Below are 25,231 nucleotides of genomic sequence, written 5' to 3'. Positions count from 1 at the left end.
AAAAAAATCTAAATCCTAATATTTTTTTGAAAAAAATCGAAAACATTTTTTTTCAAGATTTTTCAAAAATAGCAGATCTACAAGCTCATAGCGCGGCACTCGGTGCCGCGCTATGAGCTTGTATATCTGCTATTTTTGAATAGCCAAAGAAATCTAAAGTGACACAGATGCGTTCCAGGTCTTAATGGATTAAGTTGAATTATCCGTCCGTATCCAGAGTCGGGTTGCAGATGCACTGTAGCAGTTCCAGCAGAGAATCCCAGTCTTACTTCTCCATGGCCACATTAGCCAGGCTCTAACTGGGGGATCCCAAAGCGTTCCCAGGCCAGGCTGGACCTCTAATCCCCCTCCACCTGGTCCTCGGCCTGCCCTGTGGTCTCTTCCCAGCTGGGCGTGCATGGGAAACCTCCCTGGGGAGGCGACCAACCAGGCGGCATCCTTACTAGATGCCCGAACCACATCCTCTGGGTCCTCCTTTGTACACAAAGGAGCAGCAGCTCTACTCTGAGTCTCTCCCGGATGACTGAGCCTCTCACCCTGTCGCTAAGGGAGATGCCAAATTTGTCATAATCATTGCATAAGTCATCAGTATATTGATACAAAGCTAGTTTTTAAAATGCTTTCAATTTACCTTGTAGAAATCATGCTGTATGTTGATCTACCCCAAATGTTCACTCGTATCAATATGAAAAACTCAGTTGTGGTATAGAATTAATTGGGTTTCCTATAGACCCTATGCCATGATGGAGTACAAGCAATTTACAAAGAAGAATGTGAAAGAAATGTGAATATCTGTGCTGAGTTTTGGGCACAATCTGTAGGAGTAGGCTAGTAAAACGCAAAAATCTTGTCAGACGGAAATGGGCTTGGCCTATGTGGAGAGTTGTGTTATTTTTTTGTATTATTGAAGGAACGGTACTCTGTCAGCTCGCAGGGCTGATCAACAGACAGACGTGCATTCTACGTTTTAGAGTGTTGCTCCAACTATGTAACATTAGCAGGTTAACGATGGCTCGTTGAGCCTGTGTGCGCATTTGACCCTGATTTGACCACATATGCAATCAGCAGCACTAATTAATGGCAGCTGTAAACGCTTGTCTTTTGTCTCTGTCTTGTGTATGTTGGTTTAATATCCAACTGATACTGAACGATTTTCCATCCTGAATGACAAGCCTAATATTATTATTGCATTTTGGCTGTGTGCAATAACTGCAAGCCAATGTTCAGAGGCATTCATTGTCAGTATTTGTCTTAATTTATTTGATTCGTATTTCTTTAGTTTCCAATAATTCAACTGTAAGCCAGTGTTTTAGATATATTGTCTTTTATTGCTACACAATAAATAGTAAAACAAAAACAATCATGCATAAATAATAATACTAAATATGTATGTATGGAAACTGTTGAATTAATAAAAAATCTCTTATTTTGGATATCAATACATTTTTCTGCTATTTATTATGCTCACAAACTATTCAGATGGGGTAAACAGTGCAAAGTATTCAGCCCATTCACCACACATAAGGATGTTTACATTTATTTAAATACGGGCACATATGTCTGGACGTTTGTTCTGGATCACTGAAAGAAAACTACAAGTGCAAGCTGATATAAATGACTGCGTTATTTCTTGTTTTTCTTGAAGTAAAAAAAAAGAAAGACAAGGCGAGGGAGATTGTGACTGCTGGATATATGCCATGATTGAAACAAACCTTTGTGGTATAAATGCTTTATGCGCCATTGTTTAAATGGAAAAAGATACGCTAAGACGACTGAGCCACTTTATTTTCCCTTTGATGATCAAGAGTGCGCGTGTGCCTGTTCTAATCTTCTAATCTAGCTTTATTTCCAGTCATAGTGCAGTGCAGTTCAGCCCTAGACTGTCACAAGTCTAGGGCATAAAAGGTGCAAGAGATGAAAGCGAGCTTTGAGCTGAGAGAGGGAAACGGGTCGGTGAGAAATATTGACGGTAATGAGAAAGGATTCTCTCTTCACCTGTGGCGTGATAACCGCAATCAGCCAGGTGAGAGCTGGGTCAATCATGTCACTGCCCTTCAAAATCACCCCCAACGCTACTTCAGAGACAGAGATGAATGGCACCGCACTTCTTCTGTAACGGATAGAGCGAAGGAGTCAGAGAACAAGCCGGGGAACGGAGACGGTACAAAAGCCGATAATTAAGTGTAAGTGCGCACTCAGCACGAACTGTCACAAAATGTCTTCCCTGAGCTGCGCGGCCTCACCCCGAAAGGTTGGAGAGAGTAGTCGAACAGTAGAACGGCTCTCACGTTGAATTATGGACGGAAATGATTAAATAAAACATCTTCTTGTAATCAGCACCGCCAAATGGTCAGCGCCAGCGCTATATATATGCCTTTCTGGTGGTATATGCTTTCTTCTGTATAGTAAAAAAAAAAAGAACTACCTTTTGCTCCCTCTGGGCTATATATGTGCTCAGAATACTCATATGATAATGAAGAAGCAGTCTTGACACTGGTAGTGCTGGAGGCATTCCCCTCCTACACACAGCTTCATCTCTGCAGGTGTTAGGCAATGTGATTTTAGAGGCCAGTGGACATGACATGAACGTGTCCGGTCATTATTGAAATAATGGGAGCATGGGCTCGGATCACACCTATCCAATATGAATATCACCAATGTCCTGAGGGCAGACCGCTCTGCCCCAGACCACCCCCCCACCCCCCGCCCTTCGCCAACAGCAACCAAAATGATTCTTTTCACTCTGACTCTGCGATAGCCGCTGCTGAGCAGCAGGCCTTCTCTTCTCTCTTCCGATAAATGAGCTAGCTTATTACTTACCAAACTGCCTATTAGGACAGATCGCTTGGTGGGGAACCCACCACCGTCCCGGGGATGAATACATCGAAGACTGACTTTGACTTTCTCCTCGTCTGATCCCAGCATATATCCGATATGTGTCTCTGCATGCAGCAAGCCTGTCTTAGGTTTGTTTGGTACCATATATATCCCATTAAGACCTGAAGCCGAAAAAACGTATGTTTCTATGTCAGTGGTGCTCAATCTTTTTCATGTCAAGGACCCCCAAAATGGCCGCGGACCCCCATCTCAAAATATTTCGTTCCAGGGGGTCCCGGAAGCAAAGATTTGAGTAAAAAATGTTCGCTTTAAAAATATATATATATTCAAAGATTTGCACACATTTTCACGATTTTTCAAAAATAGCAGATCTACAAGCTCATAGCGCGGCACTCGGTGCCGCGCTATGAGCTTGTATATCTGCTATTTTTGAATAGCCAAAGTGTAAAATAATGCTTTTTTTTAGCTCAAATCAAAAAGTGACACAGATGCGTTCCAGGTCTTAATGGGATATATATATATATACTTTCCCCTCTGTAACCTGGGCTTCTTTGACGACATGCACAGAAGATGACTCATTCATTCCAAATGTGTCTTACTTGGAGCTGGCATTGTGTGCCAGTGGTGAAATAATACATTAAAAAAAATATATATCCCTCCTCACTCTCGCAGAACCTGTGGAAAATAGTTTTGACACAAAGTAATTAGTGGTTTGACAGCTTTGTCTCTTTTTGCTTTTATTAGACTAATGGCTTTTATGTTGTCAGTATAATAGGTAACCTTGGTACATATATTATGTTATATTTGCCGCTATTGAGAGCAAAACTTGCATCTTCAAAACATTCTTGACACAAAAAAATTATTATGACTAATTAGAATGGCTTAATTAATTTATTTCAAATTACTTTTACTGTTCACGATGTCGCTCATAAAATAACCATGAAAAATATTGACAAAAGATTGGAGATTGACGGTTTTCACGTGCACCATAATATGAAGTCATCTGTACCTGTAGTTCTTAAGTTCATTTGGAATAGAGCACTTCTGTATTTCCGCTGCTTTATGGACTGGTGTGTCAACAAATGCATATTGTGCATTTGTTTGGCAGTATGTATGTCACTATTTCACCAAATATACAGGCTCTCTTTATGCAAGCATCAATGTGATCGGATACCAATTTGATGCAATCAGTAGAGAGACTATCATACAGGATACAGGATGAACAGTGATGAGACAAAAAAAATAAGCAGACACAATTAGAACTGGGAATGCTATCAAATTGAAGCAGATAAATGATCTTTGTGGATTTATCTCTCCCGATTTGATACAATCTTCTATTCACTATCCCTGTTACTGAACAAACACTATATAAATATTCTTAACATTGGTCATCATTAGGCTATTGTTTCTGTGTAATTAATGGACATTTGCTGTATTTTACTTTTAGATAATCCAACAGTAGATGTGGAAAAAGGAACGTACCTTCCTTTCTGTTCTTGGGTCTGTCTGGGTTCTTTTTGTTAACAAGGAAGTGGATGGGAGTCTAGATCTTCGAAAAATCATATCTCCTTGGTCTTTGGATAAAAAAACAATTTACGTTCTTGGCAGTATTGGTAATTGGGAATAATTAAGTTTTTTACGTTTTTGGCAGGGAATGAGTTAATCAGCCACCCCCCCACCCACTCCCGCCCACACACTTTATCTTTGTGCCAAAATCATCTTACTTTCCTTTTTTTTTTCACCCTCAAGGTTTTCTTCTATCAGATATTACTGTCGTCATGGTGATTAGAAATCTTATGCATAATGTGATAATCATCCTTCTTGTTCATGTTTTGTGTTGCAGGGTGGACTGAGGAACAGCAAGCATGAGTTCACACTTTCATCCCAGGATTATGTCCATGACCTGCGCTCCGGCATCACAGAGGACAAGCTGCTAAACTGCCTGGAGTCTCTCAGAGTTTCCCTGACCAGTAACCCCGTCAGGTCGGTAGTCAACTGGTCCATGCGGCTTATACTGGTTTTCCACTCACCAGGTCCACAGCAGTGGTGGAAAGTAACTAAGTACATTTACTTAAGTACTGTACTTAAGTACAATTTTGAGGCATTTGTCCTTTACTTGAGTATTTCCAATTTCCAATACTTTTACATCTACTCCACTACATCTCAGAGGCAAATATTGTACTTTTACTCCACTACAATTATTTGAAAACTTTAGTTACTACTAGTTACTTTGCAGATATACATTATTACATTATAAAACATACATTAACCACTTTAGCCCTATTTTATACCTAGGCTATTTGAAAATAGCCGATCTACAAGCTCAACGCGTCGCGATGTGACATGTTGTGAGCTTGTAGATCTGCTATTTTCAAACATTTTAGTACTTTTACTTTTGGTACTTTTAAGTACATTTTGATACCAATACTTTTGTACTTTTACCCCAAGAATGAATTCCGGACTTTTACTTGTAACAGAGTACTTCTACATTGCAGTATTGATTACTTTTACTTAAGTAAAACATTTGAGTACTTTTTCCACCACTGGTCCACAGTCACATAGACCAAACTCGGTTCATTTGAAAGAGTTCACGTTTCTCTTCCTGGTGAAACTCTCTGCTTTCCGTTCACCCTTTGTTCATGTTTAGGGTTGGCACTGTCTACTGCAAGCCTACAGGGGTAAAATACAATGGCAAAGGGTGAAGCGAACCTGGAGCGCTTTGTGTTCACAATGTTACAGGTCCAGCGAACCACAATTCCAGACTAGGAGCGAACCGTAGGTTCACTTCAGAGGGGTCCGAGTTCTTTTGGAGCGTTCACATAAAATGACGTGTGGAAAAATAGCTGAGTCATGGACTGAGTCCACTTCAAGAGGCTGAAAGAGTCCAAGTGTGATGTGTCAACTAGTGCTCTGCTTGTATTTACCTTAAATCTTTTATACTGTATATCTGGGGTCTTCAACGTTTTCAGGCCAAGGACCCCCTAGCTGAGAGAGAGATGAAGCAGGGACCCCCTCTATATCGTATAAGATTGCGTTTCAGATTTAACATTTTTTGTTTACGTGGTCTGCTTTTTTCCCCCTCTACACCTATGCTTCTTTGCCAAAAATAGCCGATCTACAAGCTCACAACGCCTCGCAGCGCGAGGCGTTGTGGGCTTGTAGATCTGCTATTTTTGGCTAAAGTTCTCCTCAGAAAAGGGATACTAGGGTTCAAGTGGTTAAGGTAAAAAAAAAAATCCTATCACACAAAGATTTGGCGGACCCCCTGTAGTAACTCTGAGGACCCCCTAGCGGTCCCGGACCCCCTGTTGAAGACCCCTGCCTTATATATTTGTATATGTATTGCACCATAGCACCGAGTGCCGCGCTATGAGCTTGTAGATCTGCTATTTTCTTTAAATCGTGAAAATGTGTGCAAATCTTTGAATATTTTAAGCAAACGTTTATAACTCAAATATTTGCTTTTCTGGGGGTCTTAAAAGGGTTAACATGAGCTTGGGACTAAATAATAACTACATTTTGGAGCCATTGGAACACTGGTTATTTTTTGCCTTTTCCTGAAAAGTCATGGATTTTTAAAAAGTTGCTCCAGACATCATAGACTTTATAGACGCAATCAGTGCAAGTATGTGTCTGCTGGGCCATCCGGGATCTAATTGGGTATGGTGTGTGTCAGAAGACCTCGCCGGAGTGATCGGCTTGGTTAAACAAGAATAGCCCCATAGCATCGCCTGTTAAACGAGCAGAGCCAATGGTGTGGCTGACCAAATGAGTCCAAGTGTATAGTCGCTGGACGCGCGTCTGTCATCCCCACAGTACCCTTTCCATTAGACTCTAATAGATAGGAAGTCTGGTTTTCCACATCAGAAAACGAGCCATTCTCTGAGGCCTTAATAAGCACATTCCTCTCACCCAGAGATCAACCATGTGTCTTTTTGTAGCAGCCCCCCAAACTGCCCACATTAAAAGTGACCCATCCCCATTCTCCCTCTCTCTTTATTATGTTTGGAGTCTCCTTAAAGCTAGACTTAGGATAATTTCTTATTTTTTCTCCCCGCTTCTTCCCGTGCTTTAGCCTATTGCTGTGCAGAGCTTTGATTAGCGCCTCACTCAATCATAATTAGGCAGCGCCAGGCTCTGAGAGCTCTGTCTCTATACCCGCTACCGAAGTTCTCCGCTTTGTAAATGGGATCTTCAAATTTAATTTGGTCCCAGAAGCGCAAAGGAACCCTCAATGACAGCACATCCTTTCAATTATTTACCAGCCTACGGTTGGAGAGATGTTTCTTAATGTGAATCAATGAATGGTGCATATAAAGTGGTCATCAGATGAGTGGCAGATATTTTTTTTTATGTGGACCGTGCGGTTGCAGGGAAAAGGACCTTCCAGTGGGGAGCATTTATTTGATCTGCTGGATACCAGCGGCGGTTATACAGTATTTACATCCTAACCACCCAGAAACAAAGAGGAATAAAAAACAGGCTTCGGCTCGGTCTCCCTAAGAAGTGCATGTAGACTCGTTGAAGCAAAAAAGGCACTGCATTCCAAAGTCATTATTAACCACCACTTAAATCCTATATACACTTTGTTGACTGGAGTACCTCAGGGCTCTATACTAGGCCTAATGTTTTCCCTCTACACCAAATATCTTGGCCAAACATACAGTAGCCGATCTAGAAGCTCGCAATTTCCGACACTTTTGACATGTTGTGAGCTTGTAAATTGGCTATTTTCGGCGACTGTTCGCCCCCATAACACATGTATGTGGTTAAAAGATTTGTTCACAAGCTAACCCTTACCATAGTACTACTCACCCTAACATAAGAGCATAGACAAAACATAGGGGGAAAAAAAAGAGGAAGTATACGGTAGCAAGTAGTTTTTTTCTCTCCTATCATTGCCATTCTCTCCTCTCTTTCCCTCTCTCTTTTCATTGTGTGACATATAAAAATAATGACGTATTATTACAGATAACACACATCCATCCATCCATCCATCCATCCATCTATGAATGTAGATAAATGAGTGACTCTTCCCCCAGTGATTTGCAGAGCTGCGAAGACGACTGTCTCGAGCTATAGCTGTGGGGAGTAGTGTCAGCCTTTTCACTCAGAAAGGCCAACCGGTGCCGCAAGGGATGGCATGCAGGCCAGGTCTGCCTTCTGGGCATTTTTTAACAAATGGCTGAACTTGTGACCACGAAAATAAAGGAGCTGGCCTTCTGCGGAGGAATAACCTCACACTGATGGCCAAGTCCCAGCCTGTGAGATGGAGCACCCTGGGGTGCGCCTGCCGGGGGATGGTAGTGAAAGTGTCAGCCAACAACACCATTTCCTGCTCGGGCCTGACACCCTCTTGTTACCCCCCCAGACCTAACGAGATGGGAGGGGACACGTTGTTGTCTCCAAGCACGGATAAGGTTACTCGCAATTCATAGAAATGCACTTAATTCTCACGGATCACAGCACACAAGAAATGCAAAGGTGGATGATAGGGTTTTTCATTCCACTATGTTAATGTAACCTTTGTATGGGTTTTTGTATACTAGAAACAATCATGGTGAAAATAAGTGCATTCATTATTGTTTGCATTACCACCTGTGGATAAAGTCTAGTTTGCCTGCCTTTTGAAAAAGTGATATTTCATGGGGCCTTTGTCATTAATTTCCTGTTGATGAATCCACCATTTTCATCTGGCAGCATAATCCTCCCCTAGCAGGAAAACTAAGATATAGTTAAATCCTTGGTTTGGCTACCGCACGCTTTTAGAGTACATCACAATTCACAGCAATGTATTCTTCAGTACAGAGACCCAACTTCCACTGCAGCAAATGCTAATGATGGCGTTGTACAGCCAAGGGCTGATTACTTCTCAGTATTCCACTTCTCCTACTGTTGACAAGGCAAGACAAACTTGCCGTGTGAAATTGTCTTGCACTTGCTCATGCAGTTCAGATCTCTCGAGCACATAGTTTTATGTCAGAGGGAAATAATTATATATGAGGAGATGGGGAGGAATGAAATATAGATCTATATTTGCTCCCTAGGAGAACATTATGCCAGTAGCGCTGATGATAGCCAAGGACGTTTGCTTCTTTTGAAATTCACTTTTAAATATGTTTTAGCACTTGAGCACTGTTTGACCGAGATATCTTAAATTAAAGACAACGTGTTAGTATCAGTCTCAGCATGTGGACGGTATTGTGAGGCTTTCTAGTCCAAGGACATTGGCGTGCGTGAGGGTATCTTTCACTGCCAATGCCAACCTCAGTTGGTCTTCTCTGTCAACAAGACCACTATTTTTTTTAATGTATTTATTTTTTGGGGGCTTTTATGCCTTTATTTATAGGACAGTAGACTGACAGGAAATGGGGAGAGAGATGGGGGGAGTGACATACGGCAAAGGTCATCGGGATCAGGACTCGAACCCGCAACACACATTGCAGCCTAGGCTGCCTGGACCACCACGCTGTGGCCCAGGCTCCAAGACGACTTTTTGATGCCCCAAGCAATACCACAGTATCATAGCATCTTAATCGTTTAGAATTCAAGTTATGATATTGACCTGAGTTTTCTCCCCAATTGTAGTTTTTGCCAACCCCCCCCCCCCCATGTTTGTAGTCCCACTGCCAACCCCTACTGGTACAGTAGGTCTTGAGGAGGGTGTGGACAACCACATGTCTTCTCCGTCTCCGACACACATTCGCCAGCCGCTTCTTTTCACCTGGCAGCGGTGGTGTAAAGTAACTAAGTACATTTACTCAAGTACTGTACTTAAGTAACATTTTTGAGGTACTTTTACTTCACTGGAGTATTTCCAATTGTCTATACTTTTACTTCTACTCCACTACATCTCAGAGGCAAATATTGTACTTTTACTCCACTACAATTATTTGAAAACTTGTAGTTACTAGTTACTTTGCAGATATAAATGATTACATTATACTGTACATTAATCACTTTAGCCCTATTTTATACCTAGGCTATTTGAAAATAGCTGATCTACAAGCTCACAACGCGTCGCGATGCGACGCGTTGTGAGCTTGTAGATCTGCTATTTTCTTTGTACTTTAAAGGGGTAGTTCACCCCCCAAAAAACTTTTTTTCTATTGATTACTCACCCCATGGAGCCTTGAATTCATGGATATTTTTTTGTTTTTGTCGCATTCCTTCCTTTATTATTTGATTATAATAAATTTAGCCCCATTGATTCCGGTAGGAGACACAAATGCATTTGTGTCTCCTACCAGAATCAATGGGGACAAATTTATTATAATCAAATTATTGGCTTAGGAATGTGACAAAAACAAAAAAATATCTATGAATTCAAGGCTCCATGGGGTGAGTAATCAATAGAAAAAAAGTTATTTTGGGGGTGAACTACCCCTTTAAGTACATTTTGATACCAATACTTTTGTACTTTTACTAAAGAACATTTTCAATTCCGGACTTCTACATTGCAGTATTGATACTTTTACTTAAGTAAAACATTTGAGTACTTTTTCCACCACTGCCTGGCAGTGAGACGTTTCATCGGGAGGACGTAACTTGTGCGGAAAAAAACAACTATCACTCCCAGTTCTGCTTCCAGCTGAACAGGAGCCCACTAACTTGTAGGAGTCACTATTGCAGCGACAAGAGTCCGCTCTCCCCTGGCCAACTTTACACCCGCGAACACTACCAATTGTGTTCACTGGAACGCTCGGCCAAGCCGGAGGCAACTTGGAGGAATCGAACCCTAGTCTCCACAGTGGCGGGGAGGAAAAAAATGACTTTTAACACATTGTGTGCCAGAGGTTTATTAAAATAGGGTACGTTCAGTGCCAGCATATCTTCCATCCACTTACGCTTATATGTTTCGTGCTGTATAAACCCTGACGCGGATGTGCATGTAAACAAAGCTTGCGTGTGAGACGGCGGAGGGTCCCGACTAACGCCTGCAACAATAATATTTCTAACGCGATCCTCCATTGCAGAGTGATCGCCGATCGAAAATGGCTCACTTCCACCACGTTAAAAGTCAAGGAGTTAACATTGGAGCGGACGAACGGAAGCATTTTTTACATGGATCCACATCCGGCCTCTCCTTCTTAGAGACTCCTTGGATGATCCCAAAGTTTCGTTTAGAGCGCCCCACGTGGGAAAAATATATAAAAAGAAAAATGGGCCAAAAACGGTCCGGACCGTTTATGGCACATAACGCATAGCTTCTCAAAAACGGTCCGGACCGTTTTTGGCACACAATGTGTTAATAGTTCATATAGTTTTAATTACTTTTCGTAAAAATTTTTAGGCAGTGAGATAAATTGGCGTTGGATAGTGCAATCATGGCCTGAGAAAAATCAATGCAACGTGAACATTTGACAGATAAAAATGGTCCCAATATCTAGAACTCTGGAGGCAATCATGAATCATTTCATTCCACACATCTATAAGGATTGTTTTTTTGTGTGTATTATGAAACCGTACATTGTTCAGAAAATACTACTTTGCCTTAGTGTACCCATTCTGGGCATGTCATGTAATAGGCAGAGGTAGATAAATATCTAGCAAAATTACATGGACATTTGCCAAAAAATAGTCAAACGTTCTGTGAAACTATCCCATCTACAAGCTCACAAGGAGTCGTGTTGCGACCCGTTGTGAGCTTGTAGAGTGGCTATTTTCTATATTTTTGGGGGGTATTTGTTATGCCTTTATTGATAGTACCGTAGGTAGACAGGAAACGGGGAGAGAGATGTATAGGGTATGGACATTTATTATGTATAGAAAATGTTTTCCTTTTTTCCTGATGGCCACATAGGAATAATAATGGCTTATCTGTCATAGACTGAAGTCCAAATAGGGGCGTTGTCCCCGGGTGCCTTCACTCAGTGATTTGTGAATTCTGCCAACTTTTGTCTCTTTATACTGTATACCTGTCTCTTCACTCAGCACAGTAAACAACAACGTTTCGGCCACATCGGCCGAAACGTTGTTGTTTTTTTTGACCGCTCTATTTATTAAATTATGTTGGGAGCATCAAGACAGTGTGCGGACCTTTTCCCTTTGTTCACAGTTTATTTAGTTCGATCCCGCACCCGTTGAAATGTTTGGATGTGCGTGCACCTCCTAACCGCTAGAGATGGGGAGTGACACACAGAAAAAGGCCGGCGGGATTGGGACTCGAAACCGCGACACGCTGTCAGGTTACATTGGAGCCCAGGTGCCCGGACCGGTCTGGGCCTATTTTCTCTATTGACATACAACAAAGTATATAGGGGTTTAAGTGGTTAAGCAAGCTTATTCCAGGAGGAAAAATCTTAAAGTCTCACCATGTACAGTATGCAGTGCCGTTTTTCTATTATTACTATTGCTTTGTATTGCTCCTGCGATATTCGGGCAGCCGGCTAATTTCCTCCCAGAGGCCTGTGTTTGCGTAATAGTTTAATTGGCTGGGCTGAGCACCTGTTTGGCAGCACAGGTGGCCACAGGGCCAAGGTGGCGGCGGGGGCCTTATACATCCCCAGCAGTCCCACACAGGTGTGTGTGTGTGTGTGTGTGGCACGCAGCCTTTTTGCAGATCCACCCTACAGATGGCATTGCCTGGAGCGCTCCGCTCGCACCCCGGCCAATTATTAAATGCTTGATTCTCTCTTTCTTTCACCTTCATGAAGTTCCTAATCTTGGAGATTTGGAAGCGAGATACCCGACTTTGACACGTATAATTACTGCTTTCTTATTTTCACATTTAGTAAGTGAAAAGTGTGGGGCGTTTTATGGCAGCCAATTTTCTTAAACTTACAGTTTTCCTACCCCCCTTTTTTTTTATTTCATTTCTGCAGTTTGCGAAAAGTGCCACAATATCACAAAAGAAACATTACAGTTTTGGAAAGTCCACTGTCATGTTTCTGTCAGCTTTTAGTTGCATTTGTATTTAAGATTACGTCCAGTCCTCTTTTCTTTTCTGCCCACTGTGTTCCTTTAACACATCGACCACCAGAGGTTAATCTCATAATGTACTCACCAGTGCCAAGGTGTTTTTGTTGTTTTTTTGTTTTTTTCATGTCGCCATAGATCTTGTTAAAATCCTTAAGATTGAGCTCTACACGGTCTGTTTACATCCGCGAGATCTCCCTGTATCTCCCAGTGAAGATCGCGTGTCAAACGGGGCATCCATGTTGTAGTTAGAGCGGATTACGTTAAACAGTGAAATGCGAGGAGAAAAAACTACAGGAAGAGAATTGAGTTTCAGTTTCGTCTGTAGAATGGGAGCGGGCGTGATCGTCAAAACCGGATCCCAAATAATTCTATTTCCGGTCATCAAACCGGAAACGGAAGTGGATCAAAAAAAATCCGAAAGTGAACCCGGAAGTGAATAGCGCGAAAAGACCGTGGACCGTAGGGCTACGGTCTCGGCGCTTAACAGTTGGATTTAACGGACCGTAGGACTACGTTCTTGACGGTTAATGTGTTAATATTGCTTTGAAGTAGTAGAGAGTTTATAAAGCTCACTTTCTCTGATCTACCTTGCACACTGCTCCATCACTACCCTTTTTATGAATAAGAGAAAGCCAGAGGTGAACCGTTTTTTTGTTATTGTTTTTTTACCCGATCTGGGAAGCAGCACAGCACACACATTCAGAGTTCCCCATAAGCCCTCAGTATTACACTATGACTCTGTAAAAACCTGATAGTGACTTACATATTGGTTCTGCTCGCTCTCAGCTATGTACTGTAACAACGTTTTTCAGAAAACTCTTAGGATTTAGAACATTGGTTTAGAACAGTGGTTCTCAAAAATAGCAGATCTACAAGATCACAGCGTGTCACTTTGTGGCATGCTGCGAGCTTGTACATCTGCTATTTTTGAACATTTTTGAAAAATCTTAAAAAATGTTGAATAATTTTGATTATCAGGGTCCCTGACTCCCTGGCACAAAACAAATCAGATTGGGGGGGTCGCGCAGCCAAATACATGTACATTTGGGGCGTCCTTGGCACAGAAAAGTTAAAAACTACTGATTTTAGAAGGCATTTGTAGAATTGGCCTCAGGTCTTCATGCGTTAAAGGGACATTGCGCAGATTTTGCATCAAACCCCTATTTTCATCTAGGTCTAGGACCCATAAACATGATCCTGGTGTGTTTTTTGTGTTTTATCTGTATTTTTAGATTTGTATCCATATCCTCAGAGACTGAGTCATTTGACTCATAGTCTCTGTATCTCACCTTATTGCCTGACTACAATGTAGACCACACCCCCACGCAGCCTCCCCTCCCCACAAGGCAGAGCAGTGCCCCAAAGCATTATGGTCATTGTAGTAATGCAGCAGTCCAGTCAAACCCCAGTCAAACCCCAGTCAAACATGCAGACTTCTATATTTTTCTGGCCATAGGGTGCAAATTTCAAATTTTGCTACTGTTATCTACTACAAATATTATTAACATTGAGTGACTGTAAGTTCTTCCAGGGGTGAAATGCTCCTTTAACCATTTAAACTGTTAGTTGACCCCAGGGGTCCCCCAGGGGGTCTATAGTATACTAGGAACCCCTCCTTTTTTCCCTCTACTACACCCTATATCCTGGCCCTTCAAATTTGTATCACGTGGAGATCGTCGTGGCTTGACTGAGTCGTTTCTTTTAGGGGGCCATTTTCTAACAGGATTCCCCCCCCCCTCTTTGTATTGTGTGTGTGTGTGGAGAGAGGAGGCGCACAGGCAGGATTTTTGCTGACGCTAGCTTTTCTCCCTGACTGGATACTAGTGAAGATGTGCGTTTGGGTTTTGTGATGATCTCGCGGCACCGCTCCGCCACACGTGGCGCGTTCCCTGCGTCTATCGCTCTCACCAGCCCTTCCTCAGCTGAATGCCTGTAGCTGTGCACTCTGGAGGTAACACGGAGGGGCTGGTAATGGGCTTATTATGAGGCTTTGAAGTTCCCGATGCCTGGCTAACAGGAGGCTGTTTATCAGACTCTGCCCCGAGTGATTGCACAGAGCTACCACTGAGAAACAATTAACTACCCACCAAGTGATGCCGTGATGCTTTCATCTCAAGAAAAAATAATAATGTCTTCAAACTATTTAAAATCACAACTCTCTGCCTATTAGTTAGTGAAAATTTGACAGGGCAATCTTGTATCAAAAGAAGCATTATGTATTTTGTATTTTTGTCTATGATGAAACTATTGCTTTATTATGGTTTTAGTGACATATTTTTGTGCACTCTATCTATTCCATGTGATTCAAAATGCTGTTGGAGAGGTTCTTTATCCACCCGATTCATGGTGGCTCTAAGGATGGCCATTTCACCCAATCCGCCCAACACACTTTGGTCTCCAACCAAAGTCTCTCAGATACTGCAGTCTGGATTGGCATGGAATTTGCACCGTAATGCTCCCCATGACGATAACCCTAAATGTTAATGTGCTTCTAGCCTCGATCTCCAGGCTTTTATTGTGTTTCATTTCCCCAACCAACCAGAGTGCAGTGGGCGTCGCTCCAAATGTTGTGACGTCAGGGCTCTCAATGCTGCACATTGAGGGAGGAGGCGGGGCGGGGGCTGACGGACAGATTGGTGAACCAATGGATCTCACGGATTTTTTTCACCGGAGATTTTGAACCCGCCCCTTCTAGAATCGATATCAGACACGCTAGGGCAATCTAATGTGCGTCATGCATGGTCTTTGCTCTAGTGCCACTCCTTATGCTGCGTTCTCTCACTCTTCGGGCCAACATTTCCACCTGCACACAATGTTATCTCAAAATCGAATGGGCGGATTGCCATGATGACACTTGTCTGTCCAACACCTTGGTCAAAAACACTAGTGTCTGGGATGTCAGGGGGCAGCACACCCCTCTAGGGGCGGCTAGCGGGGCCTGACTGTCATTCCTCATGCCTTTTTAGTGGCATCTCTAGCTTGATGCCTCTCCCCGTCCCAGCCGTCTTATACAGCCATTTAATGCTAGCACAAAGCAGCACATCCATCAGCCCTTTCAGCTCGTTCACTGTCTTGGACTATTTGGATTGCCTGAACAAAAAACCAACAACAACATCTAAGCACCTGAATGAGTTCCCCACACACACACACACACACACACACACACACACACACACACACACACACACACACACACACACACACACACACACACACACACACACACACACACACACACACACACACACACACACACACACAGTGTAATTCACAATGAATGATGATTTAGACCTGGCATCTCGCCTGGCACTGGTGCAAAAGTACTCGCAGGGTTGGGCAAGAGATGCAACCGCCTGTGCTGAGAGGCTCAGACTGTTCTAATGTAATGAGCAGACAACACTGCACTGATGAATCTTGCTGGAGCGAGATTTTAGGTAGACAGCGAGGTGCCAAACTCTGTCTGCCACAGATACTTTATTGCATCGAGAAACAGTTTCAACTCTGTCTTTTCTGATATGGAAATAGCTGCCTATCTCCGTGAATCATCCATAATTGATCATCTGTATTCATGCTGTGATTCAGCGTGGTGCTTTGCACCGCTAAATCAGACTTGATGATGTGAGATATGACATTGTAAAACCCGGTGTCTCTTTAGTGGAGTCCCATATCACTTCATCAGTACTTGATATGACCTCAAACAACCTCAAGGTATTCAATCTTACCCCATATTTAGGTAAATATAAAAACAAGTGACATATGTCGTAAACAATATATTAAAACGATAGAGCTCTAACAGTCCATCAAGCCTGTATTAGGGCTGTCACGATTATGACGTTTTACATGACGATTAATTGTCACAATAATTGCGATTGACGATTTAATTGTGTTATTGTCGTTGAACACTGGAACATAATGAATAGAAAACAACATTTATGTTTGGCTTTTAGGCTTTGAAGTTGCACAGGCCGAATATGACAAATAACCTGAATATACGAAGAAATTACATATTTGATAATTCCTATACTTAAAAAAATGTTTTAAAAAAATTTGTGGAAATAGACGAAACTAGTGGAAATAGCATTTACGAGCTCACGACGCATCTAACTATGAACATGGCTCTTGCAGTGATTGCAGCCAAGGACACAGAAAGAGCTACCCTGTAGTGTAGACTAGAGGCTCTCAAACTTAGTGGGTCAAGCTGCCTCTCTTTCCGTCCCTTCTGAGTCGTAATGGAAAAGTAGAGCTGTTTGATTTCCTGGCACAGCGATCCGGCTCCGACTTCCTCCAGGAGGGTTGCAGAGGGAAGTATGAGAGAGAGAGAGAGAGAGGGAGAAAATATATCAAAAAACTTCACCTGTCGGGGCCATGAAATAAATTGTCGCTGTTGCCACAGCGACAGAACTGAAGCAGGGGTTTGAAGCTCTCCGCCAGAGTAATTTTTTTCCCTCCCTTCTTTGTGCTGTGCTGTGGGACTCGACTCTCCAGACTCCCCAACGTTATTACAAACCACCCTCAACCACCCTCTGGGCCGTCAGAGTAACTCTCTTTGCTGTGTCACTTGTCAAGGAGAAATAAGGCAGGGAAGTTTGGGAAATTATAAAATAATCTATTCGACGGTATAGGTGTAGACCCACCCACCCGGCCGCCAGAATTTGTGTTTTGCTATTTTGTTTCCGTTTTGACTGAAAATGGTAGCCAATGTTCATCTTATCCCACCATTTAACACATTACCCTCCAAGATGTTAAACATCGTTTTTTATCCCCATGCCAGCGTAATTACCTTAAATAGACGATCTTTGAAACGCTGTGGAAGCCATGTTGTCGTGTAAAAATCTCCGTGGGTTGGGGGAGGGATCCGTGTTTCCACTGGAACGATAACATTCCAACCGCGATCGGCCATTTTGGGGCTATGGCCCGTTGAAAATGGGTGGTTTTCAGTAACTGAGTTAGAAGTGTTTTTTCTAAAAATCCTATTCACCTGTTTCCTAGGCTGTGTGTTTTCCACTTCCTGTCGGATTTCATTGGATATCATTAGTCATCTGAACAGTTTAATTGGATTTCATTGGATCAAATCGACAGGAAGTGGAACACACACAGGAAGTGAAAAGCCTAGGAAACAGGTGAATATAGGGGCGGACTGAAGTCTGTTTTTTTTGGAATGACGTCACATTCGTCTACTGCTTCTCTGAGTGACGAGGGATCATTCCTAACACATGTCTGCATCCTTGGCGGGCAAGTGATGGATTTAATAGAACGCAGATCTGTGTCCTTGGCAGGCAATGTGTTAAGAGGCTTTGTCTCATTTCAAGCCAAAATTTTTTGAAGATTCATTTCAAAGCAGTATTATCTCTCCGGTTTGCTTTTGAAAGCTATGTTTTAGATGTCAAACATGTAACGAACTCACTTTGTTTGATCCGCAATACATTTCTCTTCACAGTCGTTCTTCAGTAGGACGTAGGTGTACTAAGATAAGAGACCAATTAACCCATATTCCAACCCACCTATGACTGAGTTCAGCGGCGCTGCCGGTCTCACCACGATCCTCAGAGACGGCGAAAAGGTTTTTGGAGACAAAGTATTCTCAGTGGCCGGGTATATTTTTATTTTATTACACCATCTGTTAATCCATTTAGACCGGGAACGCATCTGTGTGTCATTTTTAGATTTCTTTTGGCTATTGAAAAATAGCAGATATACAAGCTCATAGCACGGCACCGAGTGCCGTGCTATGAACTTGTAGATCTGCTATTTTCTTTTTTTAAAAACGTGAACATTGTGCAAATCTTTGAATATATATATTTTCAAGTGAACATTTGTAACTCAAATCTTTGCTTCTGGGGGGTCTCTGGAACATTCTACAAATGTCCTCTAAATCCTTCAGTTTTTTGAAAAACTTATGTTTCTATATCAGTGGTTCTCAAACTTTTTTCATGTCAAGGACCCCCAAAATGATATGTATTTGGCCTCGGACCCCCATCTCAAAATATGTTTTTCCGGGGACCCCCAGAAGCAAAGATTTGAGTTAAAAATGACATAAATATATATATAAATATTCAAAGATTTGCACACATTTTCAAGATTTTTCAAAAAATAGCAGATCTACAAGCTCATAGTGCGGCACCGAGTGCCGCACTATGAGCTTGCATATCTGCTATTTTTGAATATCCAAAGAAATCTAAAAATGACACACAGATGCGTTCCCGGTCTTAACGGGTTAACCGCCAAGCTAGCCATATCTGCGAGGGCCCTGGAGCAAGGCATACATAATTTAGAAACATCTGATTTGAATTCCATGTTGATTGAGATGAAAGTAGCCTCGCGCGTACAGGTGTCGGAGAGAACTGCCATTTTGAAAATGTTTGAATGTCCTGGTCAATTCTTTTCATTTCATGTTTCCTGATATTAGTTATTTTGCCTAAGTCAATAGTTTGGATGAAGCCAAACATTGCTGTGGGCAATATTTTGACTGAGTAGTCCATTTGCTAAGCAGTTATCCTTGTCATACAACATTCTATTAAGTGAGACACACTTATTTGCATATACCATATGTTAAAAAGTTATATTATGCCTCGCTCAGAAGTGCATACGTAATGTTCAAATGTTTCACTCGGATGCAAATCTCCTTTCTCAAAGACACATGCATCTATTATTAGACACTAAGGTGGCACTGTATCACGCCTGCAACTGAGTTTGATAACACAGTTTTCGGCAATAAACACATGATGCATCCTTAGCATATATGGATGCAAATTCAGCCCTAAGTTGATATTCAGATTTTATTTTAATGCAGTCAATGTATTCCTCATTTTGGGCTGGGTTTTTTTTTGGTCTCAAAATGGCTCACAAGAGAGAGCAAGAGAGAGCACTTCATGTTTACCATATTGTATAACACAGGTGGTAAAACACACAGATTACTGACACCTACTTAAATCTGGCACAGTTTTAAGTAGTCTAGGTATGTGCACTACGGAACCATGACAGATGCCTGTTGAGGATAAGTGCTGTGAAACTCATTTATATTCACTCATGCATTCATTTTTAACTCATTCAGTGCCAAGTAAATAAAGAATTAATTGCCCATAGTGTGAGATTGTCTTACCTTTTCAAGTAGTCACAGAATATTTATCTCCAGTACGATCTATCCCCTGATGGTTTCTAATCACGGAGGGTTTCACTGTGCTTCCGTGAAAGAAAGAAAAAAGGCATCGCGACCTCCCGTTCGCTTGTCATACGCCGTTGAAAATAGCCATGCCTCGCCAAAAATACTTAGTAAAACACAGGAGCCGAGATACAGATACTAATACTTTAACTCTTTGACTGCCAGAGTATTTTCATAAAGTACTCCCCCAGTGCCAGCAATTTTCGTGTTTTTTTATTTTTATATTTTGAATTTTTCTCATGAAAATAATTTAAGGACACATAATTTAAAGACCCAGCACAAATCCGCCACTAGAGAGCAGCACATGACAGCTTGATCATGTCGTTGGGTCTCTCTCACCCTTCTTGATAGATTAGACAAGGAACAACATGAAAACGGATGTGACGTCGTCCCAGATTGTTTTGATCGACGAAAATTACGATGTGATACACGACGGCGATGACTGATCGTCACCCAGACCATAGATTATAGAAGAGAACCTGTCCGTTTGTCCGTTATACCGTGTGAAAACCCGTTTATTTACCTATTTTGGACGAAAATGACTGGGGAAAAAAATCAAAAAACGGAAACGGAATCCAGGTCATGGAACCGGATGCAGATGTCCGTGAAGTAAGTGGAACTCGAGAATAACATTGAATATTAAGCAGCATAGCGCAATCAGAGATTAAACAATGCGCGTCGAACGCGTCGACGGCCAACTGGACAAAGTAGCACTTGACGCGTTATCGCGTCGTCCGCAGTCAAAGAGTTAACCAGGAAGTGAATGGAGCAGTAAATCTTCGGATCACGTTATCTCCTGGTTCTGTGTAATTTTTTTTTTTTTTTTAATTTTTTTTTCTCCAAAAAAACACGTCAAACACGTCAAACACGTCAATGGCACTGAATCCCAGTGTTGGATAAAGTACTAAAGATGTTTTACTCAAGTAAAATACTGCAGTGTAGAAATACTCTATTACAAGTAAAAGTCTGGTAATCAAAAGTACAAAAGTATTGGCATCAACATATACTTAAATTACCAAAAGTAAAGGTACTATGTATTAAAATATTTTGAAAATAGCCAAAGTTTAAATAGGGCTGAAGTGGTTATTGTATGTTTTGCAATAATAATTCTAATCTAGTAACTAGTAACCAATGTTTTAATATAATTGTAGTGGAGTAAAAGTACAATACTTGCCTCTGAGATGTAGTGGAGTAGAAGTAAAAGTATTGAAAATTTGAAATTCTCAAGTAAAGTAAAAGTACTTGTAGTTGAGTAAAGGCTGTATGAATGACATTCAGAGAGCCTATCACTGATCTGCAGCTACTCAGTCAGGAGTATTTAAAGTGAACGTTGGATGATTGAATGTCCTTGAGCTTCATGGGATTACAGCCTCATGCTGAGGAGGTGTTTGTTTGGTACCTTCTTAACCCATTCAGACCGGGAACGCATCTGTGTTATTTTTAGATATTTTTTGAGCTTGTAGATCTGCTATTTCTTGAAAAATCTTGGAATATTTGTGCAAATCTTTGAATATATATTGGAACAAAATATTTGGAGATGGGGGTCCAGATAAAAAAATAATATATACATTTTGCAGAACCAATTAAAGATTTGAGTTAAAAATGTTCGCTTTAAATATATATATATATTCAAAGATTTGCACAAAATGTTCAAGATTTTTCAAAAATAGCAGATCTACAAGCTCATAGCGCGGCACTCGGTGCCGCGCTATGAGCTTGTAGATCTGCTATTTTTGAATAGCCCAAAGAAATCTACAAATGACACACACAGATGCTTTCCCGGTCTTAAAGGGTTAAAGGAGTAGTTCACCCCAAAAATGACTTCTTCTCTATCAATTACACACCCCATGAAGCCTTGAATTCATGGAGATTGCTTTGTTTTTCGTCGCATTCCTGAGCCAATAATGTGATGACCGGGTGGCTGCTCAGTAGGAGACTCAATTGGGTCTCTGCCGGTCATCAAATTATTGGCTCAGGGATGCGACAAAAACAACAAAAAAAAGTTGCTGCTGTGACACCCAAGTGTCCCCACAGGGATCTATCAAGGTTTATCTTATCTTTTTTTTCCCCCAAATCAAATGTACTCCCATCCCAGAAATAAGACAGAAATTATTCATTTCCATATCGTCTCTGTCTGGTGGAAACCTCATATGTCCAATACTGTTACTTTTCATGATTCAAATTCAATAAGAGCAAAAGGAGCAGATCTACAAGCTCAAAACGCGACTCTTCACGGCACGCTTCAAGCCTGCAGATCTGCTGCTTTTGATGCTTTTGTGTGACATTGTAGTATGATCAAATAGGCCGCTAATTTACAAATAAAAAAAATACAAAAAGTTAGAATATGGAGTTAAAGGGAAATTACCACTCATTTTCAACATTGATTTTCAACTGGATAATTGATTGAGGTCATGTGATCAGTGACATACGCAAGGTGTACTTTTGGCTCCGCCCCCTCAGCCAAAAGTACAGTACACCCTGCGTATGTCACTGATCACATGACCTCAATCAATTATCCAGTTCTAGGCAACATAGAAGGGGTGGGGGGACTTTTTCCTTATTTCCACAGTTCTAAGGTGTATTAAAGACATAGTTCAATGTTGAAAGAGGTTTAAGAGGTTTCTGTCCGACGATATACTGATATATTTAGCCTTTCAAAAAAAAATTTTACTATACATTTGTATTCAAGCATATTTCGTATGGTACCTGTCATTGATTGACTACTGTAGAATAATACGGGTAGAGATCAGAAACTTTGCGATTTAAAACAGTTAACACTCGTTTGCATACACCTAGAGCGTAATGGTCCCTTTCTCCACATGTTACATGATTCTTTCACATACACCTATAGAGCCTTAATGGTCCCCACAAGTTCATCATAATTTATAGGTATAATTACTCGCATTAATTATCACCTCTCTGCATGGAATCCATATTATGGATCAGTGTGTGTGAACTGGGAGAACAGGCCCAGGTAAAATATAATGGCACCATGTTAAGATTCACAGGGGAGGTATTCAGGAGCTAGGGAGAGGGAGTCGGTTGGTATTTTTATTGTTTCATATTTATCCCATTAAGACCTGAAGCCGATTCTACAAAAAAATTATGTTGCTATATCAGTGGTTCTCAAACTTTTTTCATAATTGTCAAGGACCCCCAAAATATGTATTTGGCCGCGGACCCCCATCTCAAAGTATTTGGTTCCAGGGACCCCCAGTAGCAAAGATTTCAGTTACAAATGTTCCCTTTAAAAAAAAATATATATATATATTCAAAGGTTTGCACAAGTTTTCAATATTTTTCAAAAAATAGCAGATCTACAAGCTCGTAGCACGACACTCGGTGCAGCGCTACGAGCTTGTATATCTGCTATTTTGGATTGCCCAAAGTGTAAAATAATGCTTTTTTTTAGCTCAAGTCTAAAAATGACACAGACAGTGGCGTAACGCAGAATCGCGGGGCCTCCCCGTGGGAGTTTCACGTACATGAGCGAGACATTTTTCGGGTCTAATTCGGTCTAATTCGGGTCTAATTCGGTTCTATTTGACCAATATAAATCAACTTTTTTTCTTTTTTTTTGCTGTAAAAATATTTGTATCAGCGCACCCTGCTGGTGGCCCCCCCGCACCGCATCACTTGCTACCCCTCCGTTACGCCACTGGACACAGATGCGTTCCAGGTCTTAAAGGGTTATACAGAAAACTAAAAATGAATTCTGTATATGTGGTGGAGTTTTGACAGTGATGGCCGTCTTGTGTATCAGTTGCATCAGCCAACGTGGGCATGCATTTTTTTCCAACCCAGGGTCATATGAATTCATAACTTTCCCCACCGCTCAGGAAAGAGAGGAGGATATACCCTGTACTATTTCCTTCTTCCGCTCCAGTTGATATGAACAGCGGAGTGTCGCGGCGGGGGGTGGGGGGGGGGGGGTAGGTGTCTCTGTAGATATTGCACATCATACCTGATGAGAACCTCTTCTCGTCCGCCACAGCACGGAACAGCTTGATACCCCGCTATTCAATTAACCCATTGAGACCTGGAACGCCATCTGTGTCATTTTTAGATTTCTTTGGGCTATTAAAAAAATAGCAGATATACAAGCTCATAGCGAGTGCCGCGCTACGAGCTTGTAGATCTGCTATTTTTTTTTAAACCGTGAAAAATGTGTGCAAATCTTTGGATATGTATTTTTAATGTTAACATTTGTAACTCAAATCGTTGCTTCTGGGGATTCTACAAATGTCTTCTAAATCCTAACAGTTTTTTTTGTAAAACATATTTGCTATAATATCAGTGGTTCTCAAAAATGATATGGCCGTGGACCCCCATCTCAAAATATTTTGTTCCAGGGACCCCCAGAAGTTTTAAGAGATTCAAAAATGTTCGCTTTGAAAAATATATATTTAATGATTTGCACACATTTTCACGAAAAAAAAAAAAAAAGCAGATCTACAAGCTCATTGCGCGGCACTCTGTGCCGCGCAATGAGCTTGTAGATCTGCTATTTTTGAATAGCCAAATAAATCTTAAGAATGACACAGAGATGCATTCCCGGTCTTAAAGGGTTAATCGGCCGGATCAATCAGGACGCTGCCAGTTCCGCGCCGGCTACCCTCTCCCACTCCCCACCCAGCAGTCGGGGATGTTTTTTTTGCAGGAGCCTTATAAGTTGCTCAGCAGCATAATTAGAAATTTCCAGGCAGGAGTATTCTGTGCTCGGCGGGGGGTCATTTAGACGTGTCGTCTGGGGAAGCGCGTCGAGACGTCCGACCGTCTCCGTCTCCGGTCCACTTGATTTAATCCTGATGTTTGAACTGCGGCTCTCTGTTGCTTTTCTCTCCCTGCACACACACACACACACACACACACACACACACAAACACACCCTGCCGACCTCAGCGATTTATTTTTATTTTTATTAACAGCCTCAATGCGCCCACCTGTGCACACAAACATACATGCACACGCACGCAAACACGCATGCAAACACACACACACACACACACACACACACACACACACACACACACACACACACACACACACACGCACACAGAGCTCAGCTCAGCAACCTTTTTAGATCCACCTGAGGAAAAGTAGAGCATTCATCTATGTAGCAGGCCTGATGTGTGAAAGTCTTTGTTAGGAGCCAAGTTCTGACATCCTGCTGAGACTCAAATACCATTAGAGGTGCCAAGCGCTGCTTTTGACTGCTGCGAGGCTCTCTCTCTTCCCGACGCTTGGAGCAACACCGGCAATCACATTCACAGGGCTGCTGACACCAGGAATATTGTCCTCACATGCGCGCGT

General features: G+C 41.8%; 1 protein-coding gene across 5 annotated transcripts in view; it reads left to right on the top strand.

Moving 5' to 3' along the window:
• Positions 1 to 25,231, top strand: part of diaph2 (diaphanous-related formin 2) — a 688,393-nt gene that overhangs the window by 159,218 nt on the left and 503,944 nt on the right. For all 5 annotated transcript variants that reach the window (XM_080415256.1, XM_080415259.1, XM_080415257.1 and 2 more), the window contains one exon: positions 4,682 to 4,821. In XM_080415256.1, the coding sequence (XP_080271382.1) occupies positions 4,682 to 4,821 (140 nt within the window). The remainder of the gene's footprint in view (positions 1 to 4,681; positions 4,822 to 25,231) is intronic.

The sequence above is a fragment of the Gymnoscopelus braueri genome, assembly GCF_963280865.1.
Source record: "Gymnoscopelus braueri genome assembly, chromosome: 20".
Lineage (NCBI taxonomy): Eukaryota > Metazoa > Chordata > Actinopteri > Myctophiformes > Myctophidae > Gymnoscopelus > Gymnoscopelus braueri.
This window is presented reverse-complemented; position numbering and strand designations above follow the sequence as displayed.